Source organism: Saccopteryx bilineata, chromosome 1 (genome assembly GCF_036850765.1).
Source record: "Saccopteryx bilineata isolate mSacBil1 chromosome 1, mSacBil1_pri_phased_curated, whole genome shotgun sequence".
NCBI lineage: Eukaryota > Metazoa > Chordata > Mammalia > Chiroptera > Emballonuridae > Saccopteryx > Saccopteryx bilineata.
This window is the reverse complement of record NC_089490.1, coordinates 97,767,453-97,791,464: the sequence shown is the minus strand read 5'-3', so window position 1 is coordinate 97,791,464 and position 24,012 is coordinate 97,767,453. Positions and strand designations below refer to the sequence as shown.

Sequence of the window (24,012 nt, the reverse complement as noted above, 5' to 3'; positions counted from 1 at the left end):
CTTTTTGGTTCACAATGTACAAGACCTCAAATCCTTAGGATCCTATCACCCTATACTAACTTTATATGTCAACTAATTTCAGCTTGTTAATATTAGCCAAATGTTTGTTTTACTGATATGAAACATTAATCTTTGTGAACCAAAGTATTATTTCATCACCCTCAGCTTTATCTCATCTACAAATCTGATAAGGTCGCCTGTTATATTGACCAAAATTAAAGGACTCAAAAAAAATCATTAGAGGAAAAAAATACAGAATCCGGAAACAAAGTATCAGAGTTGAAGTCTAGCCTTTATCACTTACTAGCTGTGACTTGGACAAATGGCTAAAGGTACCAAGCCTCCGTTTCCTCATCTACAAAATGAAAAACTAGATGAAATTTTGGATAACCTTTGAAAATTATAATGTACTATATTCAAATTTCTAAAACTATGAATAATTATATTCTATACTACAGTTATCATTAACTACTATTTATAATTTTCTCACTTTATAGATGAGGAAAATGAAGACAGTAAACTGCCTATGTACATTATTTGGCTTATTCCAAAGTGATTGATGATAATTTACAAGGATACCTAAAATACACAAATAAGAGGCATTCAAAGAAAATTAGAGAGCAAAAACCAAACCATGAAAAGAACATAAAATAGAACCTGAAATAAGGCCAAAACAAAACCACAGATTTGGCCATAAGCCCTCCATGCTCAAAAAGCTAAACAAACAAAAAAATACTGTAGGTTATTTGAATAATTCATGATGTTCCTGAGATAAAACACAGTAACTACTAAGGAAAAGCACAATTATTCTTGATATTAAAACTGACAAAAGAGAATCACTCATAAATATAATAACAACGGTATGTTCAACATCCTTAGAAGAGGCACAATGATGGCTGGTGGCATCATGCTAAAACATCTGTCAGTGGAAGAATTCTACCAAGAGTAACAGAATGCAGCCCCTTAATACTCTTTCCTGCTTACCTACCTTCATTAGGGAATAATTTTATAGAGTATTTGGAAAAATAGGTATCTCTCAAGCCATTCTCAGGTAATAGTCCATGTATGGGCACATTTTTAACCATTTTTGAATGAAAGAAATAAGACATCATAATCTCTAGATTCCTAGAATGCAAGTAATCTATGTTCATTAAATATAGACTATGCTAAGGGCAGAACTGACATTCTTTGAGTAAAGGATCTAACATAACTAAATAGAAGGCTATCTCATCTCTACCTGGAGACATATCAGTGAAATGGCTAGCAGAACCAGTATCTTTCTTAAACAATAACTTAAGTATTTCTCTCAACACAGACATAAAAAGGGAAGTAAAGCACCCAATATTCTGATTCATAAAATTTCAGTCTGAAAATTTTAAAGGATATAACTAGAACTCAATGGCCCCCAATAGTGAAAGGGGCCTCCATGATTAAAACAATTCTGATTCTCAGCCCAATCTTTATTCACCAATACTATACAGTCTTCCCCCTTAGTCTCACTAATAGAATTTTAGGTCTCTGAAGATGTTTGGCTACCATTTACAAAAACAAAATATAAGGAGGATCATATTTTAAGTGAATCTGAAACAGTACAATATAAACATTAATAAAATTTCACCATGTGCACAAAATTTAAATAATGGGACTCCTCGTTAAATATTCATCAAGAACTTCACAATTTCAAAAGCTGGCACATGAATTGCAAACTTCATTTATCCTATTACCACATGATGGTACTTTAGTCATCCCCAACAAACTTATTTGAATTATTCAAGATTTAAATCATAAAGTTTTTAGGAACTCACCTCTAACTTGCAGTAAAATGCAACCAACTTATTCTTAATATCCCTTAGCTGCCCAACTTAAAAAATGCCATCAAGATTACTAAACTAAAGTACTTGCAAAAACGTTGTGAGTTTCACTAAATCCTACCACTACTAAGCCTAAACTTATTTCCCTGACATATACCAGGATTTTAAGCAACCCCATACCGACTTTTTAAACCTACTGATTAATAATCACTCCTAATTTGTTAAGTAAGATTAACTTAAGACACTAACGTCCTCTCTTCTTCTTCTTCTTTTTCTTCTTCTTTCCACTTGCTCCATCTCCATCACCATCTCCATCTAAGAAAAAACAATTTCAAAAACATATTCATTTAAACCTCATCAGCAGAGGGACAAAAGCAAGCACAAGTGAACAGGTGCGCGCGCACACACACACACACACTGCCTCTTTTTAAAAAAATCTTTTTTTTAGAGAGAGAGTGAGTGAAGGGTAGGAGGAAGAGAGAGAAACATCAATTCGTCCTTCCACTTACTATTGCATTCATTGGTTGATTCTTGAATGTGCCCTGACCAAAGGATTGAACCTGCAACCTTGGCAATGCTCTAACCAGCGAAGTTACCTGGCAGGGCCACACATTACATCTTAAATAGAACATGACAAAATTGACCCAATACTCTTAGAATATTTTACATTGCTATCAGAATTTATATAAGTATCAGAATTTGACTTGTGTAATCAAAAGCACTAGTAAACTTTAGTTTGACTTATTCTAATAAATGCTAAATAAGATATATATATATATTTTTTTAATAAGATATTTTTAAGCATAAAAAAAATAGGATGACGTCAGAGTAATGGCGCGGTAGGAAGCAATACCGATAAATCTCCCCCAAAACTCAACAAGATCTTCAACCAGAAACAGAAAAACCTATCCTTGGAGCCTTCATATGTTACACAATACACCCAAAGGTATGGTCGAGCGAAAAATTGGCTAAATATATAATCAAACCCTGAAGGAAATAGGGAGTAAGAAATGCTCCGCCTTCCTCACTAACCTAAATAGGGTTGCTTTCATTGGGAACTGAGAGTATAGAAACTAAGGTGGGCAAAGGGGGTGAACAGATCCAGGCCGCGGCACAAACGGCCGAACCAGGTTGTGGCACGAAGATCCAAGCCGAGGAAAAACTGTGCCTGTAGCAACCCAGTCAATACAAGCTAACACTCGAGCCAAACCCAGATAAAGAAAGACAAGTGGGGCAGCCATGTTCCCCGATCCCCTGGTCGGCATGTGCAGATAGTGGGCGAGAGATTCCTTCAAAAGCCCCGAGAGTGGGCACCCGTGTTATCCCACAGAGAGGCAGAGTCAGAGGCCTTTGTGTGGGCCGAAGGCGGAATCTCTGGGCCGCCCCAGTGCCCTGAGGGAGCCGCGCACGGGGAGGGAGCGAGAGCCAATTCCAAAGCTGGAACTTTCCCGTGCGGGTGGGGGTTTCACTCAGAGGGTGAGGCAGCCGGCCTGATATCCTGGTCTGCGCGCGCAGATAATGAGTGAGAGATTCCTCCGAGTGCCTCGGCAGGGCGCGCCTGTGTTACCCCACAGAGGGGCAGAGTCAGGGGCCTTTGTGTGGGCCAAAAGCGGAATCTCCAGGTCGCCCCTGCACCCTGAAAAAGCCGCGCACGGGGAGGGAGCGAGAGCCAATTCCAACACTGGAACTTTTCCTTTCGGGAGGGGGTTTCACTCAGAGTGTGAGACTGCCGGCCTGATATCCTGGTCTGCATGCACAGATAGTGAGCGAGGGTTTCCTCCAAGCGCCCCGGGAGTGGGCGCCCGCCCGTGTTACCGAACAGAATGGCAGAGCCAGAGGTCTTTGAGTGGGCGGAAGCCCCGCCTGATTATGCTAGCAGCTCTGACTGACTGAGCCTTACCCAGAGCCCTGTGCTCAGTGGGAATAGAGTGGGGAGTTGCCAGCTCTTTGAGCCTCTTACTATCCAGGCAGAGGCAGCAGCAACGTCATAGCTGGATTATCAGACTACTAATTGAGGAAGGAAAGATTAGGAGAGAGGCTCCAGGAACACGGACTCTCTCACTGTTGGAGCCTATAAATAATGAGCCTTGACTGCCAACGAGACTGAAGCACAATACATGACATTGCCATAGAGACTTATCAACTGCAAACCTCTACCTGAGCATGCCAAAGGGGCAGAACCCGGGGTACAGAGTCACAGACCAGGAAGAGGGAGAGAAAAGAAAAAGCAAGAAGATAACCTCTCAAAATCAAGAATAATCTGCAGACTTTATAACCCATCCCATTTTATTATATCTGTTCATTTCTTTCTCTTATCTTAATTATTGATTTTTTTTTCTTCCTCCTCCAATTTGGTTGTTTAACTCTCTGCTGGTCTTACTCTCTCCTCTCCTTGAACTATACTACCCATAAGTGTTACATCTCCCATTATCTTTTCCTTCCTCTTCCATTCTCTCTATGAGGGTTGCACTCCAAAACCCTTAACTCTCTCTCTCTCTCTCTTTTTTCTTTTTTCTTCTTTTAGTGGTTCCTCTTTTTTTCTCTCTCTCTTTCTTTCCTCCCTCTATATTAGTTTCTTCCTTTCTCCTTTACGTCTCCCCTCATTCAAACCTCAATAACGAACAAATTATCTTATCTGGGACTCAAACTTATGTTTGTGGCATTTTGGGGGTTTTTTACTTCACCTTTTTAACTCACTAGCAGTGCTCCCATCCCTGGCTCTCCATTTTATCTAGTTCTTGTTCCACTAAATACAATAGTAATTTTTTAATTTGTCCTCCCATTTTCCTGTTTCCTTCTTATTCCTCTCATCATAACTCTTAGTCAAACAACACCTAAAAGCAAATCATCTTATTCTTGATCCAAATGTTTTCCTTATTTGCTTTTTGAGGGTCCATTACCCCCCCTTTTTTTTTGCCCCTTTATTACTTCTCCCCAATTCAGGCTTTCCATTACAGGCATTGTTTGTTCTACTTAGTACAATATAATTCACAGTTCACCACAAGATTTTCTCAAGAAAGAGGGGAGAGGAGAGAAGAGGAAAAAAGGAGGGGGGAAATAATTTCCTTTTTTTTAAATTTTTATTTTATTTTTATTTATTAATTTTTTTTAAAAAAACAACTCTTCGATATTTTATTTTTTTAACTTTTTATTCTTTAGTAAATCTCAATACTATCAACAAAACCACCCTCAGATGCCATTAAGGAAGAGAAAATCGAATATCATGGATACAAAAGAAAGAGAGGTAACACAGACAGATGAGGAAAAATCTATGGAGAAAAAATTTAATATATTGGAAACCTTGGAGCTAAATGACAGAGAAATTAAAATAGAAATCCTAAAAATACTCAGAGATATACAAGAAAACACAGAAAGGCAATTTAGGGAGCTCAGAAAACAACTCAATGAACACAAAGAATATATTTCCAAGGAAATTGAAACTATAAAAACAAATCAAATAGAGATGAAAAACTCAATTCACGAGCTGAAAAACGAGGTAACAAGCTTAGCTAATAGAACAGGCCAGATAGAAGGTAGGATTAGTGAAACAGAAGACAAGCAACTTCAGTTACAACAGAGAGAAGAAAGAGACTCAAAAATTTTAAAAAATGAGATAGCCCTACAGGAATTATCTGACTCCATCAAAAAGAGTAACATAAGAATAATAGGTATATCAGAGGGAGAAGAGAGAGAAAATGGAATGGAGAACATACTCAAACAAATAATAGATGAGAACTTCCCAAACCTGTGGAAAGAACTAAAGCCTCAAATTCAAGAAGCAAACAGGACTCCGAGTTTTCTTAACCCCAACAAACCCAAAGAAAAAATTCTCAAGGCAGCCAGGGAAAAGAAGAATACAACATATAAAGGAAAGCTCATTAGATTATCATCTGATTTCTCAACAGAAACTCTACAAGCTAGAAGAGAGCGGACTGCAATATTTAAAGTCCTGAAAGAGAGGAACTTTCAGCCACGAATACTATATCCATCAAAGCTATCCTTCAAATATGAAGGAGAAATAAAAACATTCACAAGATACAGAAAAGATGAGGGAATTTATCATCAGAAAACCCCCACATCAGGAATTACTAAAGGGGGTTCTCCAATCATATACAAAGAACAAAAAAAACCAAAGCCACAAGTAAAAGCTCCAAGAACACAATAAAACCAAATTTAAACTGTGACAACAACAAAAAGAAAGGGGGGGGGAGAGGATGGAGATTAACAGTAGCAAAGGACGACGGAGTGCAAAAGTATTCACAAAATAGTGCACTACAGTGAACAAAGTAGGAACCCTTTTCATTACTTAAAGGTAACCACCATTGAAAAAACCGCCACAGAAGCACATGATTTAAAAAAGATAGCAACAGAGGAGAGATGTATGGAATTAAACCAAATAAAAACAAAAGATAGAAAAATGAAAGAGAAGGATCAAACAAGATACAAAACTAACATAAAGCAATCTATAAAATGGCAATAGGGAACTCACAAGTGTCAATAATTACACTTGGCCTGACCTGTGGTGGTACAGTGGATAAAGTGTCGACCTGGAAATGCTGAGGTCACCGGTTCGAAACCCTGGGCTTGCCTGGTAAAGGCACATATGGGAGTTGATGCTTCCAGCTTCTCCCGCACTTCTCTCTCTCTGTCAATCCTCTCTCTCTCTCTCTGTTCCCCCCCTCCTCTATAAAATGAATAAAATATTTAAATAAATAAAAAAATAATTACACTAAATGTAAACGGATTAAATTCACCAATAAAAAGGCACAGAGTAGCAGAATGGATTAAAAAAGAAAATCCAACTGTATGCTGCCTACAAGAAACTCATCTAAGTAACAAGGATAAAAACAAATTCAAAGTGAAAGGCTGGAAAACAATACTCCAAGCAAACCACATCCAAAAAAAAAGCAGGCGTAGCAATACTCATATCTGATAATGCTGGTTCTGATAAGACTTGGTTCCTATTCTACTCAAAGTCTTCCAAAAAATTGAAGAAGAAGCAATACTTCCAAACACATTTTATGAGGCCAACATAACCCTCATACCAAAACCAGGCAAGGATGGCACAAAAAAAGAAAACTACAGACCAATATCTCTAATGAATACAGATGCTAAAATACTAAACAAAATACTAGCAAATCAAATACAACAACATATTAAAAAAATAATACATCATGATCAAGTGGGATTCATCCCAGAATCTCAAGGATGGTTCAACATACGTAAAACGGTTAACGTAATACACCAAAAAATAATACATCATGATCAAGTGGGATTCATCCCAGAATCTCAAGGATGGTTCAACATACGTAAAACGGTTAACGTAATACACCATATCAACAAAACAAAGAACAAAAACCACATGATCTTATCAATAGACGCAGAAAAGGCTTTCGATAAAATATAACACAATTGTTTAAGACTCTCAACAAAATGGGTATAGAAGGAAAATATCTCAACATGATAAAGGCCATATATGATAAACCATCAGCTAACATCACATTAAATGGCACAAAACTGAAGGCTTTCCCCCTTAAATCAGGAACAAGACAGGGTTGTCCATTCTCTCCACTCTTATTTAATGTGGTGCTAGAGGTTCTAGCCAGAGCAATCAGACAAGACAAAGAAATAAAAGGCATCCATATCGGAAAAGAAGAAGTAAAGGTATCACTTTTTGCAGATGATATGATCCTATACATCGAAATCCCCAAAGAATCCACAAAAAGACTACTAGAAACAATAAGCCAATACAGCAGGGGTCCCCAAACATTTTACACAGGGGGTCAGTTCACTGTCCCTCAGACCGTTGGAGGGCCGGACTATAAAAAAAACTATGAACAAATCCCTATGCATACTGCACACATCTTATTTTAAAGTAAAAAAAAACAAAACAAACAAACAGGAACAAATACAATATTTAAAATAAAGAACAAGTAAATTTAAATCAACAAACTGACCAGTATTTCAATGGGAACTATGGACCTGCTTTGGGCTAATGAGATGGTCAAGGTGCTCCTCTCACTGACCACCAATGAAAGAGGTGCCCCTTCCGGAAGTGCGGCAGGGGCTGGATAAATGGCCTCAGGGGGCCGCATGTGGCCCGCGGCCGTAGTTTGGGGACCCCTGCAATACAGTAAGGTCGCAGGATACAAAATTAACATACAGATGTCAATAGCCTTTCTATATGCCAACAATGAAACATTTGAGAACGAACTCAAAAGAATAATCCCCTTCACAATTGCAACAAAAAAAATAAAATACTTAGGAATAAACATAACAAAGAATGTAAAGGACTTATATAATGAAAACTATAAACATTGTTAAGGGAAATCGAAAAAGATATAATGAGACAGAAGAATATTCCTTGTTCTTGGTTAGGAAGAATAAATATAATCAAGATGGCCATATTACCCAAAGCAATATACAAATTTAATGCAATTCCCATCAAAATTCCAATGACATTTTTTAAAGAAATGGAGCAAAAAATCATCAGATTTATATGGAACTATAAAAACCCCCAAATAGCCAAAGCAATCCTAAAGAAAAAGAATGAAGCTGGGGGCATTACAATACCTGACTTCAAACTATATTATAGGGCCACGACAATCAAAACAGCATGGTATTGGCAGAAAAATAGACATTCAGACCAATGGAACAGAATAGAAAGTCCAGAAATAAAACCACATATATATAGTCAAATAATTTTTGATAAAGGGGACAACAACACACAATGGAGAAAAGAAAAGCTCTTCAATAAATGGTGCTGGGAAAACTGGAAAGCCACATGCAAAAGAATGAAACTGGACTACAGTTTGTCCCCCTGTACTAAAATTAACTCAAAATGGATCAAAGATCTAAACATAAGACCTGAAACAATAAAGTACATAGAAGAAGTACATAGAAGGTACTAAACTCATGGACCTGGGTTTTAAGGAGCATTTTATGAATTTGACTCCAAAGGCAAGAGAAGTGAAGGCAAAAAATTAATGAATGGGACTACATCAGACTAAGAAGTTTTTGCTCAGCAAGAGAAACTGATAACAAAATAAACAGACAGCCAACTAAATGGGAAATGATATTTTCAAACAACAGCTCAGATAAGGGCCTAATATCCAAAATATACAAAGAACTCATAAAACTCAACAACAAACAAACAAACAATCCAATAAAAAAATGGGAAGAGGACATGAACAGACACTTCTCCCAGGAGGAAGTACAAATGGTCAACAGATATATGAAAAGATGCTCATCTTCTTTAGTTATTAGAGAAATGCAAATCAAAACGGCAATGAGATACCACCTCACACCTGTTAGATTAGCTATTATTAACAAGACAGGTAATAGCAAATGTTGGAGAGGCTGTGGAGAAAAAGGAACCCTCATACACTGTTGGTGGGAATGTAAAGTAGTACAACCATTATGGAAGAAAGTATGGTGGTTCCTCAAAAAACTGAAAATAGAACTACCTTATGACCCAGCAATCCCTCTACTGGGTATATACCCTCAAAACTCAGAAACATTGATACGTAAAGACACATGCAGCCCCATGTTCATTGCAGCATTGTTCACAGTGGCCAGGATATGGAAACAACCAAATAGCCTGTCAATAGATGACTAGATAAAGAAGATGTGGCACATATACACTATGGAATACTACTCAGCCATAAGAAATGATGACATTGGATCATTTACAGCAAAATGGTGGGATCTTGATAACATTATAAGAAGTGAAATAAGTAAATCAGAAAAAAACAGGAACTGCATTATTCCAAACGTAGGTGGGACATAAAAGTGAGACTAAGAGACATTGATAAGAGTGTGGTGGTTACGGGGGGAGGGGGGAGAGGGAGAGGGAGAGGGAAAGGGGGAGGGGCACAAAGAAAACTAGATAGAAGGTGACGGAGGACAATCTGACTTTGGGTGATGGGTATGCAACATAATTGAATGACAAGATAACCTGGACATGTTATCTTTGAATATATGTATCCTGATTTATTGATGTTGCCCCATTAAAAAAATAAAATTATAATAAAAAATAAAAAAAATATGTTAATGGCCCTGGCCAGTTAGCTCAGTGGTAGAGCATCAGCCTGGCCTGTGTATGTCCTGGGTTCGAATCCGGTCAGGGTACATAGAAAAAGTGACCATCTGCTTTCTTCCCCCTCCCCACCCATTGCTATAGCTCCATTAGTTCAAGCACATCAGCCCCAGGCACTGAGGCTAGCTCCGTGGAACCTCCACCTCAGGTGCTAAGAAAAGCTCGGTTGCAAGTACAGCCCCAGATGGGGGTTGCCAGGTGGAGCCTCATTGAGGCACATGTGGGAGTCTGTCTATCTCCCCTCCTGTCACTTGAAAAAAAAGAAAAAATATGTATATATCTATCTACTAAATGACATCCTTTTTCAAAAAGTGGGAAAGCCTGACCAGTCAGTGGCGCAGTGGATAGAGCGTCGGGCTGGGATGCAGAGGACCCAGGTTCGAGACCCCGAGGTCGCCAGCTTGAGTGTGGGCTCATCTAGTTTGAGCAAAGCTCACCAGCTTGGACCCAAGGTCGCTGGCTCGAGCAAGAGGTCACTCAGTCTGCTGTAGCCCACGCTCAAGGCACATATGAGAAAGCAATCAATGAATAACTAAGGTGTCACAACGAAAAAGTAATGATTGATGCTTCACATGTCTCTGTTCCTATCTAAATTAATACTGGTTACAAGTTACAAGTTACAAGTTCAACTCTTGTATTTCATGACCTCATGTGATCCTCAAAGCAACCCTATAAGATAATGAATGAAGAGTTTTTAAGGGATATAGCCATGATAATCCCAACCAGTAAATAGTGGAATTAAACCACGAATTTATCACTTGATTCCTAACCCAGTGTGGGTATCTGGGGTCTCACATTTTAACATTTTTCCTGCAAGCTGTGATTAGAGAGAGTGTTCTTGGCCTGGGCCAGGTAGCTTTAGTTGGTTAGAGCATCATCCTCAGACACCCAAGTTGCCGGTTTGATTCTTGATCAGGGCACATACAAAAATCAACCAATAAATGCATAAATAAGTGGAACAACAAATTGATGTCTCTCTCTCTCTCTCTCTCTCCTTCCTCTCTAAAATCAATCAACAAATTAAAAGAAAAAAAATAAAAAAGCCTTACCAGTGGCACAGTAGATAGAACATAGATCTGGAATGATGAGGTCCCAGTTTAAAACCCTGAAGTTGCCGGTTTGAACATGACCCCAAGGTCACCGGCTTAAGTCTAAAGGTCGGTGGCTTGAACCCAAGGACACTGGCTTGAACAAGGGGTCACTGGCTCAGTCTGAGGCCCCCGATCTAGGCACGCACAAGAAGCAATCAATGAACAACTAAAGTGAAATGATGAGTTGATGCTTCCCACTCTCCCAGCTTTCTCTTTCTAAAAATCAATTTAAAAAAATAAAAGTGTTCTCCTTAAATTGTATGCAAAAATCAGAGGGCACACTATACTTTTCCTAGTTTCAGAGTTTTCAGATTCTCTGATGCCCCAAAATAAAGGTTAAGCACTATTTCGAAAAATAGTTAGATTACCCCAAACAGCCAAGATCTGCTTGTCACAATCTTGTATTAAAATTTTTTAAGCCTGACCAGGCGGTGGCGCAGTGGATAGAGCATCGGACTGGGATACGAAAGGACCCAGGTTCGAGACCTCGAGGTCGCCAGCTTGAGTGCGGGCTCATCTGGTTTGAGCAAAGCTCACCAGCTTGAACCCAAGGTCGCTAGCTCGAGCAAGGGGTTACTCGGTCTGCTGAAGGCCCCCGGTCAAGGCACATATGAGAAAGCAATCAATGAACAACTAAGGTGTTGCAACACGCAACAAAAACTAATGATTGATGCTTCTCATCTCTCTCCGTTCCAGTCTGTCTGTCCCTGTCTATCCCTCTCTCTGACTCACTCTCTGTCTCTGTAAAAAATAAATAAATAGAATTAAAAAAAAAAACTTTTTAAATTAATTTTTTAAATTTATTGATTTGAGAGAGAGAGGAAGAGGAAGAGGGAGGAGGGAAGAAGGGTAGCAGAGGGGTAGGGGGGGACAGACACATCGATTTGTTGTTCCACTTATTTATGCATTCACTGGTTGATGCTGCTGTGTGCCCTGACCCGGAATTGAACCAGCAACCTTGGTGTATAAGGACAACGCTCTAACCAACTGAGCTTCCTGAACTGGGCTTATAACAATCTCCTATGAAGCTCATGCTCATACCCTTGAACTCTGAGAAATGATAAGGATATTATCATGACCAAGATTAAATAATGACTTACAACATTTTAGATAAATGTATCAAATATTTCAAATATTGACTGAAGTGTCTGGGTTTCTAAAAATGCCACTTAATACAGTTCAACAATTTCTCAACTTTGCTAATCTACCCATAAATCTACCCACACTGCTATGAAACAAATGAATAGGATGCTGTCTCAATTATAATAGAAGCTGACAATTTAATAGTATGCTCTTCTTTACAATGGTTCACCTAGTGGCAGTAACTTATGACTAGCATCAACATCAAATGACTGCTTATATTTTCTTGCTCAAAGAACTCTATCTTTATTTCCAGACTGATAGGCAGAAACCATAACAGAAATTCTCTTACTATGCTACCTACTGTATTTTCCTACTATAATTACCATTAAAAAATTATAATTATTGGTTCACACTGACCCCCCGCTCATCTGTAACTTCCTCAAGAATTAGAAGAACCATTTATTTTTTTGTGTATTTTTCCAAAGTGAGAAGCAGGGGTGGGGGTGGGGTGTCAGACAGACTCCCGCATGTGCCCGACTAGGATCCACCTGGCACGCCCACCAGGGGGCATTGCTCCACTGCAATCGGAGCCATTCTCGTGCCTGAGGCAGAGGCCACAGAGCCATCCTCAGCACCTGGGCCAACTTTGCTCCAATGGAGCCTTGGCTGTGGGAGGGGAAGAGAGAGAAAGAGGAAGGAGAAGGAAGGGTGGAGAAGCAGATGGGCGTTTCTCCTATGTGCCGTGGCAGGGAATAGAACCCGGGACTTCCACAGGCTGGGCCAATGCTCTACCACTGAGCCAACCAGCCAGGGCCTGAGGAACCACTTCTTAAATTAAGCATGGTGCCAAGTATGTGGTAAATATTTAGTCTATTTAATAAATAAATGTTCTTTTAGTTTATTTTATCTTGTTTCTATTTATTTTTACCTAAACGATAAACAGCAGTTTAGCAAAAGAGAGACGTAGCATGATCTAGGGCCTTAAATGAATTGCATGATAGGAAATTGCTAATATTTGATTTCCTATAAAATAACAAGAACATAGTGGAAACACAAATATTGCTGACTTACTCATTACTGGTTTCTAGATTCAAAAGTCTAACAAAAATAACATGAGAAAACTTTGGAAAACACAACTTCCCTTTTCCACATGTGTCATATAATCTAATTCTGTGGTCCCCAACCTTTTTTTGGGTCACGGACCAGTTTAATGTCAGAAAATATTTTCACGGACCGGCCTTTAGGGTGGGACAAATAAATTTATCACGTGACTGAGACAAGTGTCAAGAGTGAGTCTTAGACAGATGTAACAGAGGGAATCTGGTCATTTTTTAAAAATAAAACATTGTTCAGATTTAAATATAAATAAAATGGAAATAATGTAAGTTAATTTATTCTTTCTCTGTGGACTGGTACCAGTCCACAGCCCGGGGGATGGGGACCACTGATCTAACTCACATGGTAATCTTCATTCACTCAATAAATGTTTACTGAGTTCTTAAGTACCAGGCAACAGAGACAAGATATACCAGATTTCTCCATGTATAAAGACACACCTTCTCCCAAAAATTTTGGGGTCTAAAAACTGGGTGTGTCTATACAGTGGTTGTAGATTTTTTTACTTGCATTTCCCGCTTTTTCGTGCTTGTTTTTGTGCTCATTGTTGAAGACAGTGATTCATCATCAGACACAGACGAGGACAAACTAATGGACGGGAGTTTTAAGTGATGAGGAGTTGTATGAATTTTATGATAAATAAAACTTGAGTTCACTGGACCGGATAAATGAATTCAGCAAGGTGGAAGGATATAAAATTAATACTCAGAAATCAGAGGCATTTTTATACACTAACAATGACCTGCCAGAAAGAGATATTAAGGAAGCAATCCCCTTCACCACTGCAACCAAAAAAATAAAGTACCTAGGAATAAAATTAACCAGGGAGACTAAAGACTTGTACTCAGAAAATTATAAAACATTGATAAAAGAAATCAGGGAAGATACAAACAAGTGGAAGCATATACCGTGTTCACGGTTAAGAAGAATAAACATCATTAAAATGTCTGTATTACCCAAAGTAATTTATAAATTCAATGCAATACCGATTAAAATACCAATGACTTGCCCTGGCCGGTTGGCTCAGCGGTAGAGCGTCGGCCTAGCGTGCGGAGGACCCGGGTTCGATTCCCGGCCAGGGCACACAGGAGAAGCGCCCATTTGCTTCTCCACCCCTCCGCCGCGCTTTCCTCTCTGTCTCTCTCTTCCCCTACCGCAGCCAAGGCTCCATTGGAGCAAAGATGGCCCGGGCGCTGGGGATGGCTCTGTGGCCTCTGCCTCAGGCGCTAGAGTGGCTCTGGTCGCAACATGGCGACGCCCAGGATGGGCAGATTATCACCCCCTGGTGGGCAGAGCGTCGCCCCATGGTGGGCGTGCCGGGTGGATCCCGGTCGGGCGCATGCGGGAGTCTGTCTGACTGTCTCTCCCCATTTCCAGCTTCAGAAAAAAAATAATAATAATTAAAAAAAAATAATAATAATTAAAAAAAAATACCAATGACTTACTTCAAAGATATAGAACACATATTCCAAAAATTTATATGGAACCAAAAGAGAACACGAATAGCCTCAACAATCTTGAAAAGGAAGAATAAAGTGGGAGATATCACACTTTCTGATATCAAGTTATACTACAAGGCCATTGTACTCAAAACAGCCTGGTACTGGCATAAGAACAGGCATATAGATCAATGGAACAGAACAGAGAACCCAGAAATTAACCCACACTTTTATGGACAACTGATATTTGACAAAGGAGGTAAGAGCATACAATGGAGTAAAGACAGCCTCTTCAACAAATGGTGTTCGGAAAATTAGACAGCTACCTGCAAAAAAATAAAACTAGACTACCAACTTACACCATTCACAAAAATAAACTCAAAATGGATAAAAGACTTAAATGTAAGCCGTAAAACCATAAGCATCTTAGAAGAAAACATAGGCAGTAAGCTCTCCACCATCTCTCACAGCAATATATTTGCTGATTTATCTCCATGGGCAAGTGAAATAAAAGACAGGATAAACAAATGGGACTATATCAAACTAAAAAGCTTTTGCATAGCTAAAGACAATATGAACAGAATAAAAAGACAAACTACACAATGGGAGAACATATTTGACAATACATCTGATAAGGGGTTAATAACCAAAATTTATAAAGAACTTGTAAAACTCAATACCAGGAAGACAATCCAATTAAAAAATGGGTTAAAGAAATGAATAGACAATTCTCCAAAGAGGACATACAGATAGCCAATAGGCATATAAAAAAAATGCTCAACATCACTAATCATTAGAGAAATGCAAATTAAAACCACAATGAGATATCACCTCACACCAGTCAGAATGGTGCTCATCAACAAAACAACACAGAATAAGTGCTGGTGAGGATGTGGAGAAAAGGGAACCCTCCTGCACTGCTGGTGGGAATGCAGACTGGTGCAGCCACTGTGGAAAACAGTATGGAGATTCCTCAAGAAATTAAAAATCGAACTGCCTTTTGACCCAGCTATCCCACTTTTAGGAATATACCCCAAGAACACCATAGCACTGTTTGAAAAGAAGAAATGCACCCCCATGTTTATGGCAGCATTGTTCACAACAGCGAAGATCTGGAAACAGCCCAAGTGTCCATCAGTTGACAAGTGGATTAAAAAGCTTTGGTACATATATACTATGGAATACTACTCAGCCATAAGAAATGATGACATCGGATCATTTACAACAACATGGATGGACCTTGATAACATTATACTGAGTGAAATAAGTAAATCAGAAAAAACTAAGAACTATATGATTCCATACATAAGTGGGACATAAAAATGAGACTCAGAGACATGGGCAAGAGTGTGGGGGTTACAGGGTGGAGGGGAGGAGAGGAAGGGGTTTGGGGAAGGGGAGGGGCACAAAGAAAACCAGTTAGAAGGTGATGGAAGACAATTGGACTTTGGGTGATGGGAATACAGCATAATCAAATATCAAAATAACTTGGAGATGTTCTCTCTGAACATATGTACCCTGAATTTATCAATGCCACCCCATTAAAATAAAATAAAAAACCACACAAAAACTTGAGTTCAATAACTTTATGTAATACTGTACATCTTTTTTTCAAATTTCAGGCCCCAAAATTAAGGTGTGTTTTATACATAGGAGCACCTTATACATGGGGAAATATGGTAAACAAGATAGTCTTTGGTCTGGAAGAACTTTTAATATCTAGCATACTGATACCTATACTAGACTCAACCTAAAATGCTTCAAGATGTATATAAGCCATTCATTGAACCCTTGTGCTAGGATTTTGGTAGAGCGAGGATCTGAATATAAAACGATATACACTTATAATCACACCCATCAAACCATGCTGCAATTTTGCTTTTTATATTCTTTCTTTCACAGCATCCCAGGATATTCTTAACAGGCAGAGACTGTTATTTGTGTCCAAATCAAATAATATGATATATGTTAAATGACAATTGGACATCCACACGCAAAATGGTATTTCAATCCTTACCATGCACTATGTACAAAAATTAATGTACAAATGAACACAGACTAAACAGAACAATGAAAAATGTATAAACTTCTTGAAGAAAGCAAGAAAAAATCTACACGTTAGCAATTATTTAACTTTTTGGATATAACACCAAAAGCATGACTCATAAAAAGGTAAAAAGTAGATAAATTGGACCTCATCAAAACTAAAATCTTTTCTATTGCAAACAACACCAGCATGGGAGAAAAATACTTCTAAAACATAATATATACCTGATAAAGAACTTCTATGAAAAATATATAAAGAACCATTACAGTAAGACAATATATACAACCCAACTGAAAAATGACAAAAGATGTAAATACCTCATTAAAGATACATTAAAGGCAAGTATAAATATGAAAAGATGTTCAATATCATCAGCAGTTAAGGAAATGCAAATTAAACCCACAATGACATACTAATACACACCTACTAGAAAGGCTAAAATTTTAAAGATTTTATTTATTTAGTTATTTATTTTAGAGAGGGGAGAGAGAGAGAGAAGGGAGGAGCAGGAAGCATCAACTCCCATATGTGCCTTGACCAGGCAAGCCCAGGGTTTTGAACCAGCAACCTCAGCGTTCCAGGTCGATGCTTTATCCACTGCGCCACCACAGGTCAGGCAGAAAGGCTAAAATTTTAAAACTAACAGCACCAAGTGCTTATGAGAATACAAAGGACCTGGCACTCTCCACCACTGCTGACAGGAATACAAAATGGTAGACATTTCAGAAAAGTTTGAGTTTCTTATGAGGTTAAACATGTACTTAACATATGTCCCACAATCCTACTACTAGGTATTTACCCAGGAGCAATGAAAACTTATGTCTACACAAAGACCTGTATGCAAATGTCCATAATAGACAAAAACTGGAAATATCCATCAACCAATGGATAAACAAATCTGAAATACTGCTCAACAATAAAAAGTAATGGGTTACTGATATATATGCAAGAACTGAATGACTCTCAGAAGTATTACACTAAAGGAAACGTGTTCGGTTGTGGTAGTGGTTACACAAATGCATGTATTAATCAAAATTCACCATACATTTAAAAAAAGGTGAATTCTGTATATAGACTGTACAACATCAAGAGTAAACACTAATAAAAACTATGTGTTTTGCATGTAACAAACACACCACTCTCATGAGGGATATTGATAATGGGAGAGGCTATGCATGACTGGTGGTAGGGATTATGAGAAATCTGTCTGTACCTTCTGTTCAATTTTGTTGTGAACCTAAAACTGCTCTAAAATATAAAATCCATTTTTTTGTGTGACAGAGAGAGGAACAGACAGGGACGGACAGACAGAAAGGGAGAGAGATGAAAAGCATCAATTCTTCATGCGGCTCCTTAGTTGTTCACTGATTGCTTTCTCATGTGACAATGGGGGGTGCGCACAGCAGAGTGAGTGACCCCTTGCTCAAGCCAGCGACCTTGGGCTTAAGGCCAGCAACCATGGGGTCATGTCTATGATCCCACACTCAAGACAGCAACCCTGCGCTTAAGCCAGCAATCTTGGGGTTTTGACCCTGGGTCCTCTACGTCCCAGCCCAATGCTCTATCCCAGGCATGGCCAACATCCGGCCCGTGTAATGAGTTTATGTGGCTCCGGATTAAATTTTTAATATTCTCCGCTACTTTAAAATCTCAGCTACTCAGAAGCAGAAGCATCTTTGATTACTGGAAATCGAGAGGAAGACAATGATACGCGGAAAAGAATTCCGTGTGTGACTAATCTAGTGTTAACTTCCAATAATGGTTGAATGGATTCGCGATTCTTCTTTATTTTTAAAAAAAATTCCATTATAAAGATTTACAACTTTTGTACTCATCTGTACTCGATATGAACTATTTGACATTTAGTGGCAATGTAAAACCCACATTCTGTTAGGTGGAATTTGCCAGCCAGTGCGCACCCACGGTCAAACAATTCGTTATTTTTGTGGTCAAGTGTGCTCAATCAAGTGGCACTGTAGCATAGACAATTGCTGAAGTTGATAACTGAAAACGTATCCAGGCTGTTTGTAAAATGAAATAATTGTTTTATCTGCAATATAACCCCTTCAAGCTCATTCTATTAAATATTGTTTCGACTGATTGCGATAGTTTGGATATTTATAAATATGTAATTATATTTTTATTAAAATAATATTGTATATTAAATTTTTTTCACTCACATTTATTCATAAACAAATTACATAATAAAATTTTGTTTACTTAAACGAATCATTTTTGTATTTAACATTTTTTAATTTTAATATTTCGTCCAGCCCGTGAAAAAGTTTTCTTTCTAATCTGGCCTGGGGCAAAAACTGTTGGCCACGCCTGCTCTATCCACTGCACCACCGCCTGGTTGGGCTAAAATCTATTTTTTTAAATGGTGAATATTATCCTAGGCAAATTATACCTTAATAAACATGCCTTAAAAATTTATTGAATTAATTACCTCTAACACATTGTCAAGTGCCCACAGGATTAACTTTGTACACCAACACCCCTAGTTTCAAATGAAAAACATCTAAAATTAAACTGAGTACTTTTTTTTTTCCTGAAAACCCCCTCCCTAATCTTTTAACAGGTTCTGCCTCCGTACTTCACCATTTCAGTCAACACCATGAACATCCATCCTGTCACCCAAGTTTATCCCCTGCAGTCTAACAATGCATCTCCTTCTTCCTTCTCACCAGACTGGAAGTCTCAAAAGTTGTCTGAATTCTGCTTCCACAACCACTGTTCCAGTGGGCCCTTCCTTTCCACTTTCATTGATGCCCACCAACTTAAACTGCCATCCCACATGCCTGGGCTAGTAAGTGGCCTCCAAAAGGATCTCCCTGCCTTTCCTGTGTACCCTATGTCCTCTTTTCTAACAACTGTGCATATACATGAAGACTACATTATTTTTTCATAACATTCTTCTTTTTAAAATGCTCAAAGGCTCCCTGAGTCTCATATGACCAGTTTGTATTGTTCACTACACTTTGAAGACTTTCTCAGCACCGTTCTACCCCCAAATGGTTTTTCTGTCAGGTACTATTCAAGTTCCATTCCTTCCCATAAGCCTTCCTTCAGCATTCAGCCTACAGTTGCATTTCCAAATTTCAACACTTTATTGTAGCTTATTTTTCATCTCTAGGTTTTGTCTCTCCACGCCATCAATTTTACTTTAGAACAAAGATTCTGAAATACTAACTTTTCATCCCCTCAACAACCTCTCATACCAATTAGTACTACTGGTTGATCCTGATTATTGAAATTAGGAAAACAATTAGCCAAAATTGGAGGAAACTACTAATATTCCTAAAATCTTCTTTAATACATTAAGGATTTCCAATCCAACAGTTTCCCACGCAATGTCAAGAGTCACAAAACTTTGTACAGGTGCAATGGGAACGAGGTACACTCAAGATCAGCACAGTGACATTCTATACATGGAAGGTGTATGGAAACCTATTACATTACTTTGAATTTATAAACCACTTTCTTGTTAAGAGCTAAAAATCTGAAGCATAACAAAAGTAGAACAAATAAGACATTTGCTTAAAGAAGTCAAAAAGCTAACTCATTCCTTGAATCATGTTACCTTTTTTTAAAAAAATCTTACTGTAAGCTTCTTGAAGGCAGGACCTATCTTTCCTCAGGAAAAACAACTACCCTGTATTACTCTAACACAATAATTAAAACACAGGTATTTGTTGTTAAGTGTTGGAAGGCAAAAGCCCAAGCTATCAGTGCTTGAGGCAGAGCAGTAGGTCAGATAACTGAGCATGGGAACGCTCCATCTCCCACTTCACCAAAAGATGCTAATAGAATAGTTCTTTTAAACACTCCCTTCACTGTCTTACCAACAGCATAACTCACAGAATTCTAAAAGCTGCCATCTTTACAGAAACCTAACAGCACCACATACCCCAAGGTGCTAGGATCAGGGAATTCATAATAAAGTTCAGAAGTACTCCAACATACTCCCCTTTGAGAATAAAAAAAAAGGCAGCTTGGTACAGAGAGTAAAAGGAACAGGTTTGGAATCAAGTGCTATGTTTGAAACTCTGGTTCTATTCTACATATATTAGCTGTGTCACACTGGAAAAAAATTACATAACTATCACTTCCTGAGAAGAGCCCCCAGTTCATTTGGTTTTGTGAGGGTAAAATTAGAATGCATGCAAAAGTATCCTAGTAGATAATAGTTGTTCAATAAATGTTCAATAAAAGTTAAATAAAAAGCCCTTCAATTTTATCTTATTAATACTCACCCAACACTTCACCTTTTACCAAGTACTTTTTTAAAAGTTGAGAACTATGTTTTGAAGTCATTCAACATATCCAATTTTTTAAAGAGTTGCTAATAAAATTCCTTTTTATTTGTGACATTGAGGTTTTATTGTCAATTATGAAAAAAAAGTCTGAAAATAATAGACTATATGGAGAAATAAGTAGAATTTCATACTGTCTTGCTTATCTAACCACAAAAAGTAAATTAAATACTTACCTTCCTCCTCATCATCTCTTTCTTTCTCTTCTAATGCTTGTCTTTCCAATTGTCTTGCTACCTCATCAACTGAGGCACCTGATTCTTTATCAGGTTCCTGTTGCCCTGTTGATCAAAAATAATAGCATAAATCAAATCTAATAAAGATAATTTCCCTAGAATATGTTCTAAGAATATTGGAGTACACACATGTGCTTTCCAATTAAGTCTTTAGGAAATAAAAACAGAAACATTATTGTGAACATAACAGAACTTACTTATTGACAGAGAAAAAAAATCTTCCAAATTTAATTAGTATTGTCCATTCAACAAAGTATCTATTTACACATTTCTCTGTGATAGCAGCTAAAGGTTAAACAGAAGTGTGAGTTGGTCCCTATCCTTAAGTAGTTTAACTTTTTTAAGCATTTGACAATTTAAACTACAACAAATATTTTCTTAAACAAACAGGTACTTCAGATAGTCAATAATAAATGCTGAAAGCCTCAATCAAGAAGAGGATTTCTATGGGACACCGGGGTCTTCAGGGATGCATGAAGAAGTTGTCAAGCTTGGCTAGGTAAAATCAAAATAAACAGAAAAAGATATTTCATTAGTAAAAAGCAAATATCTTGAACAGCTAATCACTTGTTCTGCAAGTGACTACAGTCTACCTAGAGGAGCCATATGTGTGTGTAGAAAGAGAAAGTATTACCAGGTAGTAGTACATACTGAAGTGACATTCTGGCTTTTGAAGAACATTCACATTGAGAGACACAACTGTTAAAATTATACTAGGGTCAGTCTGCTGAACACCTCAAAGGCCAAACTGAAGAGTTTGGGCTTCATGCAAGAGCCAGGAAGAGCCCCAGCCTATGCCCTAAGATTAAATTTTGTTGTGGAAGAACCACAGCACCTACAACTCCCTCTTCAACTCCCACCAAATCAAAACTTCAGAAAGATATAGATTAACCCTCTCCAACCTCTCTCAACTCCACGTTCATCACTTCTGGCCTCTCCATTTTTCTCATTTCTTTCTGTGGCTTTAACAGGTACAAATAATTTTTCCTAAAATGAAAGTTACAAATAATTTTTCCTATAAGGAAGGAACTTGTGCAACAAAAACACTGACTTCTCAAAATTAAACATTTACGTTCCAAACTCATCATATCCAGGTGTCAGCTTTTAGCTGTCTTCTTTGCCTTACCAGTGGATCTGGAGAAGTTCGACTCCAAGCCACAGTACATCCCATCTGGAGATGCCTGCAAATGGCACTGTAATTCAGGCCTAAAAACCCTAAAGCCTTATGATGCTGTGGGATCAGACAGATGAAAATTCGCACCACCATTCCACATTCCGCGATTACAACGCAGTGGCATGAGCGGGTGAGCACACACCGTCCCCCCTCCCCGAACCCCTCCGTAACCTGGCGCGGCGGGTAGGAGCGGTCTAGGCACTGGGGCAGGCTCACTTCACCCCACCCTCGACGAAAATGAAGTCCCAGGACACTCCAGCACAGAGGCAGCTGCACGGGTCAGAACCAGATTCCCGAGGAGGGCGGCAGAGAAGGCTGGGCTCCGCGCACCGCTGCAAGTCCACTGCTCGCTCTGCGTGGGAGCCGAGTTCTCCCACGACAGCGTCTCCTGCCTACCGACCGGGGCTCCCTCACGAAGCCCACCCCGCATCCACCAGCTCCCCCGTCCCGCAGGAGGAGAAGCCGCCTCTCTCCGGGACTGAGAATCCGTCGCCCGGCTTTGCCACACGCTCAGTCCTGGGAATCGGTCCAGTCCAGGGCTCCGGGTCCTAGGCCCCTGTCACCCACGCCGGGCCTGAGCCAAGTCGTTCGGTCATCCCTGGAAAAAACTTAAAACTCTCTTTACCTGTGGCAGCCCCTTTACTCTTCTTCTTCTTTCGTCTTTTTTTCTTGGCTGCCTCCTCAGCCGTAGAGGCAGCTCCCTCTTCCCTGTCGTCCGGATCCAGGTCGCCGTTCAGGTGGCTCCCGGAGGACGCTGCCTCCTCCACGCCCGCCATGTTGCCCGAGAGAGCGCGAGGGCGTGAGACCTAGCAGCAAGGGCCCGCTCCTTCTTCACCCACCTACCCCAGCGACACCGGAAGCTGCCCTCGCTGGTGGGCCGCAGGGAATGCTGGGACGGCGGAGTACTCGACTGCGGCGGCCGCTCGCGGGCGGGTGAGGGTCTCGTTTCCCGCCGGGCGGTGCCCGAAGCGGGGCGGAGGCGGGCTTAGCCGCGGTTGGCTGCGGCGGGACGCGACACCTCCCTCCTCCCGCGCCTGAGGAGTTCACGGGGCATATCTGCCAGCGAAGGGCCGTGGAGAATTCCCGTCCCTCCTTGGGCAGGCGTAGACCGCAAGGAAGAGGCATCTGTTGGAACCGAAAAGTTTCATATTTGCGGTTTTATGAAGCGTACCGGAAGCGAGGAAAGGGGCTAAAAATGTGCTCACTTGAACACACTCCCTGTTTATAACCCAAAGGACTGAGTTATTGGCCACAATTACAGCTCACGGCGAGGCTGTCCAAACACTTTAAGGAGCCAAATCTGCAAAGCGGCCCGAAGAGGAAGAGATCAGGGCACCTTTATTAGAGAAGTTGAGGGGAGACAGCGACTGAGGGAGGGAGTGCTTAACAAGGAAGAGGACTGGAAAATGTCAGGGGTATATACTCACGTGGACGCCGTTGGTGACATTAGCAAGCAGAGGCAGATTAAGGTCGGTTGAGGCACCCGCGCGCAGAAGAAAATATTGAGCCCCTTAAAAAAAAGAGAGGGAAAATAAAAATACATGTTAACTATACTTTTAAATAAATAAAAAATGTTATGTACTGTTAATGTTAAAATTGCA

The 24,012-nt window shown here is 39.4% G+C and overlaps 1 protein-coding gene across 1 annotated transcript in view; it reads right to left on the bottom strand.

Moving 5' to 3' along the window:
• The window catches only part of METAP2 (methionyl aminopeptidase 2), a 41,851-nt gene extending 18,560 nt beyond the window's left edge, over window positions 1-23,291 (bottom strand). Inside the window, exons 1-3 of the mRNA XM_066261880.1 lie at window positions 23,037-23,291; window positions 21,178-21,282; window positions 2,061-2,126 (exon numbers count right to left, since the gene is read on the bottom strand). Of these exons, the coding sequence (XP_066117977.1) occupies window positions 2,061-2,126; window positions 21,178-21,282; window positions 23,037-23,187 (322 nt within the window). The 5' untranslated portion in view covers window positions 23,188-23,291. The remainder of the gene's footprint in view (window positions 1-2,060; window positions 2,127-21,177; window positions 21,283-23,036) is intronic.
• Window positions 23,292-24,012: the final 721 nt, after the last annotated feature.